Source organism: Orcinus orca, chromosome 2 (assembly GCF_937001465.1).
Source record: "Orcinus orca chromosome 2, mOrcOrc1.1, whole genome shotgun sequence".
In the NCBI taxonomy this organism is placed as follows: domain Eukaryota; kingdom Metazoa; phylum Chordata; class Mammalia; order Artiodactyla; family Delphinidae; genus Orcinus; species Orcinus orca.
Window position 1 is genome coordinate 140,289,584 of NC_064560.1, and position 15,797 is coordinate 140,305,380.

The 15,797-nt window shown below is 33.6% G+C and overlaps 1 protein-coding gene across 5 annotated transcripts in view; it reads left to right on the forward strand.

The window, feature by feature from the left end:
• MIPOL1 (mirror-image polydactyly 1) overlaps positions 1-15,797 on the forward strand; it is a 305,514-nt gene that overhangs the window by 136,634 nt on the left and 153,083 nt on the right. For all 5 annotated transcript variants that reach the window (XM_033428398.2, XM_049705939.1, XM_033428397.2 and 2 more), the window contains one exon: positions 12,909-13,016. In XM_033428398.2, the coding sequence (XP_033284289.1) occupies positions 12,909-13,016 (108 nt within the window). The remainder of the gene's footprint in view (positions 1-12,908; positions 13,017-15,797) is intronic.

Consider the following 15,797-nt stretch of genomic DNA (forward strand, 5'->3'; position numbering starts at 1 on the left):
GCTTATTGGCCATTTGTTTATGTACTTTAAAGAAATGTCTATTCTGGTCCTTTGCCCATTGTTTGGTTATGTTGTTATTCTTCTTTTTATTATTGAGTAGTAAGAGTTCTTTATATGTTGTAGATACAAGGTTTTTTTTTAAATCAGATGTATCATTTATGAAATATTTTTCCCTTTCTGTGGGTAATCTTTTCACTTCTTAATGATGTCATATGCAACACAAAAGTTTTTCAGTGTGATGAAGTCCCATTTATTTTTTTCTTTTGTCACTTGAAGGCTTAGAAAGTTATGCCGAAGCCAACGTCACTAAGATTTACTCCTGTTTTTTCCTAAGATTTTTATAGTTTTATCTCTTACATTTAGATCTGTTATCAAATTTAAGTTAATTTTTCTGTATGTCCTAAGAAAGTTGTCTAACTTCATTCTTTTGCTTGTGATACTCTTGATTTTTGACCAAGGCATCAGGTCAGTCCACTGGAGAAAGGTATGTATTTACAACAATAGTGGTGGAACAGCTGGGTGTCAGTATAGAATTAAAAGGAAACTTGACTCTTCCCTCACACCATACTCAAAAATGAAGTCAAGGTGGATTATAGACCTAAATAAGAAAGCTTAAACCTTAAAGATGTTGTAAGAAACCATGGGTAAATATCTTTATTATATTGAGTTAGGCAAGGATTTCAGAAAGGACAGAAATAGCTCCAACCATAACAAAAAAATTGATAAATTTGACTTTAACAAAATTAAAACTAATGCTTGTCAAAAACCAACTTTAAGAACATGAAAAGTTAAGCCATAACCTAGGAGAAAATATTTGCAATTCATGTATCTGACACGGGGCTTGCATTAAGTATATTTAAATAATTCCCACAAATTGATAATAAAAAGAAACAACCCAAGAAAAAAATTGGCCAAAGACTGGAAAAAAAACTTCACAAATGTCCGATGAACACATGAAAAGATTACTATAACTTGTGAATGGGGAAACACAAATTTAAATGTAATACCATATCACATGCACTGTGGCATCTGAAATTAGAAAGACCAACAACAGCAAATGTTGGCGAGGATGTGCAGCAACTGAAACTCTGATCCATTGCTAATGGGAATGTAAAATGGTACAACCGGATTTGAAAACTGCTTGACAGTTTCTTACACACTTGAGCAATATCTACTTCATGACCTAGCAATTCCATTTATAGGTATTTACCCAAGGAAAATGAAAACATATACATGCTGTAGGAATTTTAGAGCAATGTTTATAGGAGCTCATTCATAATATCCAAATACCAAAAACAACTCAACTGTCATTTCTTTAGTGGGAATATGGACAAATTATGGTATATTCATACAGTGGAATATTATTTTGCCTGAAAAGAATGAACCACTCATGCACAGAAAAACAGATGAATCTCAAATACATATGTTGATTGAAAAAAGTCAAAGGATTACAACTTAAAGGTTTCATTGTTTTTTTGTTTTTTTTTAAAGAAGATGTTGGGGATAGGAGTTTATTAATTAATTTATTTTTGCTGTGTTGGGTTTTCATTTCTGTGCAAGGGCTTTCTCTAGTTGTGGCAAGCGGGGGCCACTCTTCATTGCGGTGCGCGGGCCTCTCACTATCGCGGCCTCAGACTTCAGATGCGCAGGCTCAGTAGTTGTGGCTCACGGGCCTAGTTGCTCCATGGCATGTGGGATCCTCCCAGACCAGGGCTCGAACCCTTGTCCCCTGCATTAGCAGGCAGATTCTCAACCACTGCGCCACCAGGGAAGCCCCATTGTCTTTTTTGAAGTTAAAGAACAAGTGAAATAATTCACGAAATTACAAATCAGAACAATGGTAGCCTATGGCTATGGGGGCAGATTGGAAGCACCAAGTCCTTTCTGGTGTGATGGAAATATTATATATCATCATCAAAACATTTTGCATATTTCTATATTTAAAAATTAGTTATTTTTGTTTAAGTATAATGTTTTCAGATTTCTATATTCTTATGCTGCATTTATGCTTATTAATACAGTATATGATAGCCTAAATATTGTCTAGTGGCACATGCCTATAATTTTACAAGGAAATTAATATGAAAAATAAGATTTCTTTAAACAAAATTCACATCATTTATTTATTAAGCATGCATTATATAGCTTCAGCAAACTGTGTGCTGGATTTGTCCCTGGGATTGTAGGTGGATGTGACCAAGAATGCTAAGCAGATGGTTGCAGATGAGAACATAAAGGAAGGGCAGTGAGTCCATAGAAGCAAGGAGGGAATGGTATTCCTCAGGAGGGCTTCCCAGTGGAAAGATGGGGTCTGGTGCTGTGTGGATAAGTCATATATATATATAAAAACTTGTGCAAAGGCATGAAAGTTGAAAGTTGAAAGGCATAGTCATATTTTGGGGACTATGGATAATTTATCATGTCTGAACTAGAGCAAGTGTATAATTAAGGAGGAATGAGAAAATATGAAATGGGTCTGGCTCACGAAACGCCACTGTCATTCTCCAAAACTTAACTCTGTAAGCAGTGAGAAAACTAATAAAGTATATCAAGATAGGGTAGATAAGAGTTAGTGTGATCAGAGTTGTATTTTAGAAATAGCTTTTTGGAGTATTTATTCGCTCTGAGATGCAACCTGAAAACACGTGCGCATACACATACACATACACATTCTTTTTTAAAATTCCCCTGATTATATTGTTTTGCAGCCAGCTTTGAGAACTACCAAAATAGAGGATAGTTTGGAAGGGCTTCAGACTGAAGCCATGACACTTGCCAGTTAATGAGAAACTTAGAGGCTGAATGAAAGGTATGACATAGGGGATAGAGAATAAAGCATGTTGAAGGAATAGGACTGACTCCAACTTTAGGATAAAGATAGGAGGAAGCTTAAAATGATTTTCAAGTTTAGCAAGGATGATTGGGTAAATGCCATTTATAAGCAGGGAATACATTAATGTAATAAATACATATTTAATATCACCTGTGTTTTAGGTACCTTGCTGTGGGCTCTACCTTCTTGGAGTTTACAGTTTATATGAAGGAAAAATATATATTTTGGACATTTTCATGTGAAGACCTGATGATATCAGGTCTATTTGCATATGCATACATAAATATACATATAAATGTATATGTATAATTATGTATAAATATATGTGTGGTTTTGTATACGCATACATAAGTATATTTGTTAACATACTAATATAGGTGTAAAAATGTGTGTGTGTATATTTATGTATACATATATATGTATGTAGCTTTTATAAAGGCCTTCATTTCAAAGAAAATACTTCTAACATTAATAAAATAATAGCAATTTTTTGTTTTATAGTCCTAAAAAGAACATTATGATTTCAGATACTATGTTAGCCATAGAATGTGCAATTAAAAGGTGAGAAGTAATTGCCAAGGTGGATTTTATTAATTTAGCTTAGACTTGATTAGGTCTGAATGAACTGACTAAAATGTAGTAATCCTGTGTACTGGCTAGTTCATATTCCACTCTGATCTATGTTGTGTACTTCGTTATATCAGATTTATGTACTACTTTAAAAATTAACTGTATCTCTAAATGCTCAAAGTTCAAATTTTAAAATGTCATCATCAACTTTTTCTGTAGTTCTAGCTATTTCCATTGCTTTTACTATTTTCCTATGTGTGTTCCTTATAAATGTTGATAAACAATGATTCTGCCTGAATTTGAATCCTACTTATTAGTTGCATGACTTTAAAGAAGGTATGTATTACTCTCTGCTTCTGCTTCCTTCTCTACCAAACAGGCCAATATCTAATTCATAGGGTCCACATGAAGATTGAGTGATTTAATACATGTAAAGTTCTTAGAACAGGGCGTGGCACATACTAATTTCTCACTAAGAGTCGATTGACTATCATTAATCATATTTGTTAACCTTTATTTTGAAACAGATGTAAACCATGATTTTTTAAATGAATAGCTTTTTTATGAATACTAATGTAATAATCTTAAACAGTATTACAAAATTAGTATTTTAATAGCATAGCATACTAAACAAGTATCTACATACATGTTGACACCTTTTAAAATAATTGTCATGTTTACTAATAATACTTTTACTATGTGATTTAAAATGTTTCTTTAATCTTTTTTGAACAATTTAATTGTTTAAAATGAATATTAGGGCTTCCCTGGTGGCGTAGTGGTTGAGAGTCCGCCTGCCAATGCAGGGGACATGGGTTTGTGCCCCGGTCCGGGAATATCCCACATGCCATGGAGCAGCTGGGCCCGTGAGCCATGGCCGCTGAGCCTGCGCGTCCAGAGCCTGTGCTCCGCAACGGGAGAGGCCACAACAGTGAGAGGCCCGCGTACCACAAAAAAAAAAAAGAATATTAATTACTATATTTGTTATTAAATCCTTAGTTATTTACTTTCATGTGGTATTTTCGAAATGGTATATGTAAATATAATTAAGATATCATATATATAAATATGTAGAAACGTTTTATTTTCTGGCATGTTGCCTGGTAAGTGGTGGTATAATATTGCCTAGTGCATGCTCGATGAGTGTTTACTAAATAATCTATGTTTTGTCTGTGTGTACATGTGCACGTACACTCACACATGTGTGTATCAGCTGTAGCATATGTGTTTTCAGAGACTCATTCATATAATTATTGTTTTTCTTTTTTAATCTTTGGTTTTTTTAAACTTCAGTATTGTATAAATTATTCATTTAACCAAGTTGTTGATATTTTGCCAGGGCTTTGAAGAAACAAGTTACCGTTTTGAATTTGGAAACTCTTTATTCCAAGTTATTGTAATGTGAGAAAAACATTCTATTTATTATTTTTAAATCTAAAATCAAGTGATTTTTTAAAATTCTTCTAAATGAAAAGGAAAAAAACTTATATAATCCTAAGTGCTTCCAAATGTCTGCAGTTCAAAGTACATAATTTACATTGACACCAAAGTTTAGTTTCTGTTTTGACTGGAAGAGTCTGGTATTATTTTTTGTCTGCAAAGGAAAGAGTTGTATAGCATCCAAGTGGGAAGATGTTTGATTGTAACGCAATCAACATGATTTGTGACTGAAAGGAGATTGTACAGGAGGAGAAACAGCAGCTGTTAAAAACCTAGACAATATTAGAGAGAACTTTTTGTTAAAACTTTTTTTTTTTTTGCCACCCTGTGTGGCTTGTGGGATCTTAATTCCCCAACCAGGGTTTGAACCCAGGCCCTCGGCAGTGAAAGTGCAGAGTCCTAACCACTGGACTACCAGGGAATTCCCTCTTGTTAAAAACTTAAGGCATGTTAATCTTTCAGGAAGTAAACATAAAATAAAACAGAATCATAACTATATTTTCTGCTTGATACAATTCTTCAGAATTCACAATAATGAGTAAAAGGAAATTACTAATGAAAACAGATCTTATAGTAAATATGGGTCAAATCCTTTAATAAAAATTTTCCATTAAATTTTGATATATTTTATGTGTTTAGCTCACTCATATTGTAGAATTACTTTTGTTTGTTTGCAGAGGCAAATTTAATTCTTTTCTTCTTATTAGTGGTCTTACAGAGCACAGAATCATGAACCTATGTGATGTTTTCACCCTACTACAACAACTGTCCATCTTTTTTATCTATATGCCCCACTCATTTACTCCTCCTTATTATTATCTTTCAGGGAATCCCAGACATAATGTCTTTTTTATCTATAACTTCTATTGTGTATCTCTTAAAGATGTGGACAGTTGTTCAAAACATAACTACAGTACCATTATCATACCAAAAATATTAACAAACAGTTCTTTAATATTGTGAAATATCCAATTAGTTTTCAAATTCCAATGATCTCATAAATATCCTAACGTTTTCTCTTTGTTTTGAATCTGTATCTAAATAGGAATCACACATTGCAAATGATTGAATTGACTCTTAAGCCTTTTTAAAATTTATAGATTCCCTTCTGTCTCTTTTTTCCCTTGGAATTTATTTTTTTAAACAAAGTATGTCAATTGTAGCATTTCCCAGTTTATTCATTGCATCTCTGTAGTATCATTTAACATGTTCCTCTCTTCTGTCTTTTGTAAGTATGGTGATTTGATCTAGAGGCTTGATCAGATTTAGATTAGTTTGTATTAGCAAGACTATTTTACATGTGGTTTGTGTTGTTTCATCTGGAAACATATGTCGGTTTGTGAAAAAACTATGTTGTTAACAGATCTCAGTGCCTAGATCTCTTAGTATATTAATCTGATGCTTAGATTGTCTTGTCTTTAGCTAGTGGGGGAGATTTTCAGTTTAGTTCATGAGTCCTCTCTGAGTTTCTTTGGTACTTCCTTAGTTTTGATAGTTAATACAAAACTTCCACCAAGAACATATGTTCTTGGATCACATTGTACATTTCTTGTCCTAGTCTTGGAGTCAACAATATATCCATGAAGTTCTTTATTTTTAGTAAGAAATCGTACTTGGAACCCACAGTGTAGGTGCTAGGAGTACTCATTGCTACTGGGTCTCCTATTGTTTCTAGCCTTTTTCAATGGACAAACAACACACACACACACAGTTTTTAAAGGCAAAACTTTGTATCTTCATATTTATACTTCCAACTCAAGTTCTGAACTAAAGTGTTTTTAGTTAACTTTTTATCTGTATGTTTTGTCTCTTATGGTGAGAATCCTAGTTCTCAAGGACACTGACAATATACAGATAGCATTTACTTAAGTTCAATTTGAGTATTAAAAATTTTTAAGTACAAAAAATAAAACCTCCTAGGTCTTAATTCACACATTAGAACTTTCAAGAACATTAATGTTTGGCAGAATATGAACACAGAAGATACTGTGTTATTATTAATTGTGTCAGTTTAAAACGAAGCTGTCTGAAACTATAGAATAAATTATATATTACTTAATTTAGGGACATTCTTCTTCCATAGCATTTGTCTTGTTTCTTTTCATTCATTAAATTATGGAAAATCATTTAACACCTCAAAGTGTGGCACTTTGGGACAGTTTGCCACGTTGAGTGGTCCCTGGGCCTTATCTTCTGTCCCTCTTGTACTGCATGGCCATGGAAACTGAGCCCAACTATGCAATGTAGATAAATGTCCTCATCACAAAAATAGATTTATTAAGCTATATTTATCTCTTTGGTTACAGTATTTCATATAAAAATTGGCCTGCGAGTACCCTCCCCCCGATCTTTTCAGAAGGAATGAAAGAGAAAATCTGTGAAGATTAAAAATGAAGAGGAAGCCAAAAACAAAAAAGGAAACCTAAAGAGTTACAAACATATCAGTTAACTAGGAATATAAGACCAGATATAGATCCCAAGGGCTAGGAACTTGGATTTTATTGCCCTTAAAAGGAATGATGATGGGACTTGAGGTGGGAACTGAATGGAGACCCTTGCGTCTATATCCAGAACCATATAAAGAACAACTCTTTAGTATAAGGGAATCTAGGAAAAATAGACAACTTACTGGTTTAGGAAAGGGACAAGGAAATTTGTCTTTGGTCATGACTGAGCAAAGGGGGACAGTTATACTGAGAAATCAAAGGGCTGGATACTAAATATAATAACCATCATGGTGAGGATTCACAAACTAAGACATTAACATAAAAACCTGTCCTAGGGACTTCCTTGGTGGTTAAGAACCCACCTGCCAATGCAGGAGACATGGGTTCGAGCCCAGTCCAGGAAGATCCCACATGCTGCAAAGCAACTAAGCCCATGCTCCACAACTACTGAGCCTGCGCTCTAGAGCCCACGAGCCACAACTACTGAGCCTGCGAGCCACAACTGCTGAAGCCCGCTCACCTAGAGCCCGTGCTCCACAATAAGAGAAGCCACCGCAGTGAGAAGCCTGCGCACCGCAACGAAGAGTAGCCCCCACTTGCTGCAACTAGGGTGTGTGCCCGCTCACAGCAACGAAGACCAAATGCAGCCAAAAATAAATAAATAATTTATTTTTAAAAAAGCAAAAACCTGTCCTAGATGAATAAAAACTTTGGGTCACCCCCACAAGAAGCAAATGCAAAACCAGCCTCGGCAATTCTTCCACACACAGGTTAATATAAAACTTCTACCAAAACAGGATTCTCCACATAAGAAAACAGTCCACTGTGAGACACAATTAAAAGAGACCATTAACAATTTGAGATAATAGGAAAATATGAAGGAGTATAAAATATGTGTATTTAAACAGAGAAATCATTAAGTAATACATGTAAAAAAGAGCACTGTGAAAAAAAGATGGACAGAATTGAAAAAATACAAGGAAATATCTAGAAGTGAAAACTATAGTCATTGAAATTAAAAGATAAGTAAACAGAGGAAGGGATAGACACAGCTGAAGATAGAATCAGGAATCTCAGTTCACTAATGATAGATGCTCAGAATTCACACACATACTGAGAGATTTAAAATATGAAATAGAGATTAAAAGATATGAAAGGAGGGACTTCCCTGGTGGTGCAGTGGTTAAGAATCCACCTGCCAATGCAGGGGACACGGGTTTGAGCCCTGGTCCGGGAAGATCCCACATGCCACAGAGCAGCTAAGCCCGTGTGCCATGACTACTGAGCCTGCACTCTAGAGCCCGAGCCACAACTACTGAAGTCCACGCAACTAGAGCCTGTGTTCTGCAACAAGAGAAGCCACCGCAATGAGAAGGCTGCGTACTACAACGAAGAGTAGCCCCCGCTCACCGCAACTAGAGAAAGCCCGTGCGCGGCAATGAAGACCCAACACAGCCAAAAATAAATATAAAAAAATAAATTAAAAAATAAAGATATGAAAGGAATATGAGTAAATCTAATATATGACCTATAAGGGTTTCAAAATGGGAACTAGGTAACATTTCAAAATATAATAGCTGTGAGTTTTCCAGGTTTGGGAAGCCTAGAAAGTATCCAGAAGATTAAAATAAATCCACCTGTTGACATATTGTAGAATTGAAGAACTCCAAAGTTAAACTACAGAAGATTTTAAAGCAACCATTGAGAAAAGACAAACCTATAAAAGAATGGTTATCAGACTAATAGTGACTTCACATTAGCAACAATAGATGCCAGACTGCAATGGAACAGTATCTTCAAAGTGCTGAAGATACAACTTTTGTCATAACTGTTATATCCAGTAAAGAGTGTCTCAAGAACAAAATAATCACATTTTTAGGCAGAATGTCTCACTGAGAGATCTTTTAAAAGCTGTGCTCTGAAAAGAGGAACTTGAACCCAGAAGGAAAGCTAAGATGGTTTGATAGGGGACTTCTACCAATTCTTATAAGAATAGATAATTGTATATAAACTGTTTCCAAAAATAAAATACTTTTTATGAGGCTAATCCAACCTTGATAACAAAACTGGAAAGGATAGCACAAAAAAGGAAAAATACAGGTCTGTCTCACTTAGGAACATACCAGCAATCTGATATATAAAATATTTGTAAACCAAATTAAGGTATCTATTTTTCCTACACATATACACATGTTCAAACGGATGTAACCAGTGACATCTAACAAAATTCATCTAAATGATCATATGATAGAAGCATTCCTTTTAAAGTCAGAAACAAGAAGAGAAGAATGACCACCACGTAAAGGGAATTTGGGGAGTTGCATCTTCTAAAATACATCCAAAGTCGGACTGCTGCTCACTACCATCCTAGTCTGAGCCATCTCATCTCTCTCCTGGACTACTCAGTAACCTTTATTCCAAACCCTCCAGCAGCTTTCCCACTCAGAGTAAAAGCCATTATCTGTAAGATCTCATGGCTCTTCTCACCTCATCTCCCAGTATTCTTCCCTTGCTTACTTCATTCCTGCTATTCTTCCCCCTGTTAATACTCAAGCATACCAGACAAGCTTCCACTTCAGAGCCTTTCCCGTATTGTTCCTTTTGCTTGAACCACTGCTTCCAAAGAGCTGAAGACTTACTGCTTTGTCTTCTTAGTGTCTTTATTCAAATATTGTTTTCTCAACTTAAAATTTCTCGTATTTAAAGTTACAAAAATTTCTGTACCTACTCTTTGTACTCCATGTTTCTAATCTGTTTTGCTCCGTAACATTTTCACCTTCTATCATATTATGTATTTCACTTATTTATTTTATTGTCTCTTTTCCCATCTAGAATATGAGTTCCATGGGGACAGAGATTTTTATCTATTTTGTTAAATGGTGTATCCACCACCACTTATATAATTATGCCTAGCACAGAGTAAGTGCTTATTAACAAATATTGGTTGAATGAAAATGCACTTCAAAATAGGGGTTCCTTGGAGAAAACGATGGCAATGAGATTGGGGGAAGGAAAAATTTGTGATAAAGTTATAATGTTTTATATTTTAAAAATCTGAAAGAATTATAGCAAATTTATTTTTCATTTAGTAAATACTAGTGATCAGACAACAGTTTCTGTTGTATTATTCCCTGTCTTTTCTTTATATTTAAATGACAATTAAATTTTTAAATATAAAGATGTAGAGACTAAATTGGTGACAATGTCAAGAAAATTTGAGATGTAAATTAAAGGGTAGGATCTTTATCTACTTTACAAATATTATGTAAAATCATAATGTGACAATAGTTAATAGAGTGTAGCACTTGGTAATGAAAAAATAGTTTTATCTCTTTGCTTCAGAATAAATTTCAGGGACTTCCCTGGTTGTCCAGCAGTTAAGACTCCATGCTCCCAATGCAGGGTGCCTGGTTTTGATCCTTGGTCAGGGAACTAGATCCCACATGCATGCTGCAACTAAGAGCCTGCATGCTGCAACTAAAGATCCCACGTGCTGCAACTAAGACACAGCACAGCCAAATAAATAAATATTCAAAATAAATTTCAAAGTTAAAGAGTTTGGTTAAAAAAACAAACTAGGAAAAATTACACAGAATATGCAATTTCGGGAATATGTATAAGTCACAAACGTGTATTTGACAAGAGCATTTGTGTATGGTTTTATTCAGTTCAAAGTTATTGTTGGCTTGCCACAGCTTGATTCCCAGGTCAGTGTTAAATTTAGACTTTATGAAGAAATGAAAATAAATTCAACATTTATTTCTTGAGCAAGAGTGAGTGAATTTTTCTGTGTGTATCATGTAGAAAGAAAGAAGTTTCTATCTTTGGATCATTTCTGATTTACTTGGAAACACTAAGAAATAGGTGGTCAGAAAACTCGTGACCATGCTTTCTCACTTGACCCCTGATATTTCTATCTTCAGTCTTTCTCTCCTATATTCTTCCTCTTTCTCCTCTTTCAGCTTATAAAATTATGTATCCAGAATAAGCCCAACTCAGATGTCATCTGCTCCATGAAACATTTTTTTACTCCCACGGCCAAAATTATCTACCCTACCTTTGTAACCTTATAGGTCGTATTAAATCATTCTAAATACTTAGTATGTAATCATTTGTATTAAAATTAATTGAAAATGTAGATGATTATTCTAATCGAGAATATGTCTAGTAGATTGTAATGCTTCTATGTCTTATTCGTTTTCATGCCTCATGATTTGTGTCTTCACTAAACACATTTGTATTTTGATTGCATTTGTGACCAGGTATTTTAATTGTTACAAACTAAAAAGGGACAAATACAAATATGTAAATCATGTGTCCCCTCCAAATAAAGTCCAAATGATGTCATCTCACAAAGGTTTTAGGCACATAATTTTTAAAAATGTCATTAGTATGTAAACATCATTACGTATATAATTTAAGTGAATATCGGGAGTTTGATAAGACGTTTTCTTTTAAAAGAATTTGTATATTACTCAGAGTTGGGAAATACTGATACAGATTGCAGAGTAATATTGAGGTCAGAGGCAGAAATCATCATTAGAGCACTAAAAAATGCCAGTTTGGATTATGACTGCATCTTGATTTTGTATCATAATAATGATTTTTAATTCATTACGACAGTTAACCATTTGTCAGGTAATGTAGAAGTAACTTTGTCTAGACTTGAATCAGTATGTGTACTTACTTATCGGTTGTTAAATATCCTAATTCAAAAATAGATAAATTAAGGAGTGTTTTTTTAATATTTTACTGAACGATAGATTTAGTACTTTATTCCTTTGCCAATAACCCTTGTATCTTCATATGGTCCTGATATGCAGCATGTCAGTTTATATTCTGTACAATTATTGTGTAAAATGTTTCATATATTTATATTAAGATTTTGTTTTCAAGTGGCATGACATTTCAATGATTTTTTGAACATAGATGCTTCTATTAGCCCATTTATGCTTTTGTTTATAATTTCTTTTTTACTTACATTTTTATATATTACCAGTAGGTCAAAATGTCATTTCACGTCTTTGTTATCCCTTGTTTTACTTAAAAGTAAGGTTTAGTCAAAATAGGAATTAAAAACACTTGTTTCCTTAGTTGTTTCCTAGTCATGTAGCACTCTGGCTGTTATTTTTTCTCTACTCAACTGTTTCTTTATATATTTCAAAAAATCTGAAAAATCTCATATATTTTTTTATTTTAAAAAATTAATAAGAAGTCATCACAAATATCATATTGTACTTTATTTAGAACCTATTGTGATTTTTAGAAGTATACTTTTATTCAGCCAGCAGATACATAGTGAAAGCCATTTGGCTAATGAAGAAAATAATTTTAAATATAGTTTGATCTTAATTGTATAAGAAATAAGTATTTTTCTAATTTATATGGTAGTATTTAGATTAATAAAAGTCAAACTGAAAATTGCAATTGAATTTGCCAGAGTATTATAAACAATATTATTTTGTTCATATTCAACATTACTTTTAACTTACTATTCTTATTGCAAAGGATACTCTGTCTTTTAGAGAATACAATGGTATTATTTACATTAATTCATGTGGGTTGGTGAAAAAAATGCTATAACTCCTTTACTTAATGGGATTCTTCCCCTGTGGCAGTGCAAACGGCTAGAGCAGGAGCTTCATCATCTGAAAGAGCAGAACCAGACTTCAGCAAACAACATGAGACATCTGACTGCTGAAAACAATCAAGAACGTGCTCTGAAGGTAAATCTCCATTCCTTCTTGCAGGCAAATTAAGGTTGTAAGCCCTGGTGCCAGCTTTCTGTGCTGCATATATCAGTTGTGTACATTTCAGCAGAAGTGAGCTGTGGTGTTTGCCAACAACCCGTTCTTTAAACACAGATACAGCACCCTTCTGTTATGGTATTATTTTATCTCGTGTATGTGTACATGAAAACAACATATTTTCTGAATTTCAAGTGGTGGTATAATAATAACTTTAGGTTTATGTTCATTCTGTTTCTGATTTCAAAATATGTTGTTACCTTCTGTAGTTAATAAAAAGTGGCCACCCTGAAAGAAAAGAAATTAAATAATGGGCTTTTTCTTTGCATCAATATTTATTACAATAGTTTTCTAAATGACTTGTAATATTAGTAACGCACAGAACTGACACTCCTTGAAAGGTATGTGAATATGTTTGGGAATTGAAAGAGTACTTAAAATGTTACTTACATCAAAAAAAGAGGAAGAAAATATATTCTACTAGAACTTGTAACAAGTAAAGAGTACATATCATGACAAAAGTTCTGTTTCGTTTTAATATAGATCCTGTAATTATGAAAAAGGACATTATTTCAATTCTACTAATTATCTTTTCTTCTTAAGATACTTTTCATTCTCTTTTTTTGTCTTTGCCCCAGTTCCTAGCATAGTGCCTGTGACATAGTAGGGGTCCCTGCCCTCAAGGTGCTTATGCTCTCATTAATGGGTTAAAAATAAAACATAACATATCCACAGGAAACATAAAAGATTCATCATTGTTGTTATTGTACAGTTAAAAAAAGGTGTGCTATCAAGAGGATTGTATTGTACTTTGTTGTCTTAAATTCATTTTTTGCTGCAGATTATGAAAAAAATATGTCATTAGCAGGGTAAGTCATTAAGCCAGAATCATCTACCAATGTTGAGAAAAATGGTGACATTTTGATGTGGAAATAATTTTAACCTGTTTATAAAGTATGAGATACGGTTGAAGTCAGATTTTTCTACAAAATGTATTTAGCTTCATTTTGAAATTCTCAGTGGTGGGTGTGTAATAACTTTGCTATTATTCTTTAATGCACTTTCTCTTTATTTCTCTTGAATTTATATATAGACCAGAACAATAAATGGGAAAGAAAAGAATTGCTGTGATTATTTTTCAGTTACCCTGAGGAATTTACTATTGTATGAGTAAAATTAAGTATATAATTATTTAGATGTATATTTGCAAATCAAAGGTAACATAATCTTTTAAAGACAGCTTCCATTATGAGTGCTAATTTATTACCAGCATTAAGGGACAGATATTATGTGCTTTATATGTTATGGCTATTACTATTTAAAATAGAACCTAAAATAAAAATTCTAGGTTAAGTTATGTAATAATTGCATAGTCTTTATTCTGGCATTTTTGGTTGTGTATTTACATTAACTTGAATTAAGTGGCAGCTGCTATTTATGAAGAGAAAAAGATGCATATTCCTAAGAGATTATTAAAATTAGAAGGCAAACTGTAGACCAAAAGAAACCTGGAGGTTAACATAAGTAGTACTATTATTAGCATCAGTAATAAAAGTAATATAAATAAATAAATAAATTTGAATAGGATGAGAGCTGAAAATTTTACGTTTTATTTCATTGTATTATGCTATAATTCCTAAAGGAAACAGTCCTAGGTATAGGTATGGAAAAAAATTTGGGCTTCTCTGGTGGCGCAGTGGTTGGGAGTCCGCCTGCTCATGCAGGGGACACGGGTTCGTGCCCCAGTCTGGGAGCATCCCACATGCCGCGGAGCGGCCGGGCCCGTGAGCCGTGGCCGCTGGGCCTGCGCGTCCAGAGCCTGTGCTCCGCAGCGGGAGAGGCCACAGCAGTGAGAGACCCACGTACCGCAAAAAAAAAAAAAAAAAATCTAAGCTAATGGTCATACATTGCATAGAACTTTCCAAAGTGATGACTATTGCAGATACATGATTATCATACGTGGATATACTTTTTAGTAATCTAGTGCTATTTGAATAATAATGTCTTTGTTTATTCTAATAACCAGGAAATTCTTTCTAAATTAATTTTTATGAAAGAGCATAAAATTAGACTTTTGGTGATCACTTATATGCATTATTTTTGAAGTAGCATGGAATATATACTAGATAAATCTGCTAGCATGACACTTTCCCTACTTTTATAATATTTGCAATTTTCTCTAATAATAAGTAGAACACAGTGGTACGTATAGGATGAGGGGCTGAATTTATACTGATGCTAATCTATACCCTGAGAGTTACTTAAATTAAAAGATAGATTATTTTCTCTTTTAAAATAAATTTTATCCACTTATATTAAGAAATTTGTTTCTTGGTGAACACAGTTTTGAACATTTAATGATTTTAAAGTAAATTTAGATTAACCATAAATATGCAGGCATTAGATTTAATAAGAAATGTCATATAAAGTGCCTTTCTTTCCTCTTTTATTTTATTTATTTACCTTCCTTATCACACATTTTTAACCTCCTACAATTGGCCTTCAACACTGTAATTCCATTGAAAGACATGCTTTCTTAAATTATAGGTGACCTCTGGTGGTTAAACCTGTAAAACTTATCATTTCATATCCTTCTCAATAACCCAGTCAGCCTAAGAGGAACACATTTCAATCTTGTTGGCCCCTGCCTTCATGAAATTCTTCCTTGTAGTTCTTTATTTCTATATCCTCATCATTTTTCTTTTCTTTGATTGTTATTCTTTAGCTGGTGCCTCGTTTTCTACCAATTCCTAAGGTATA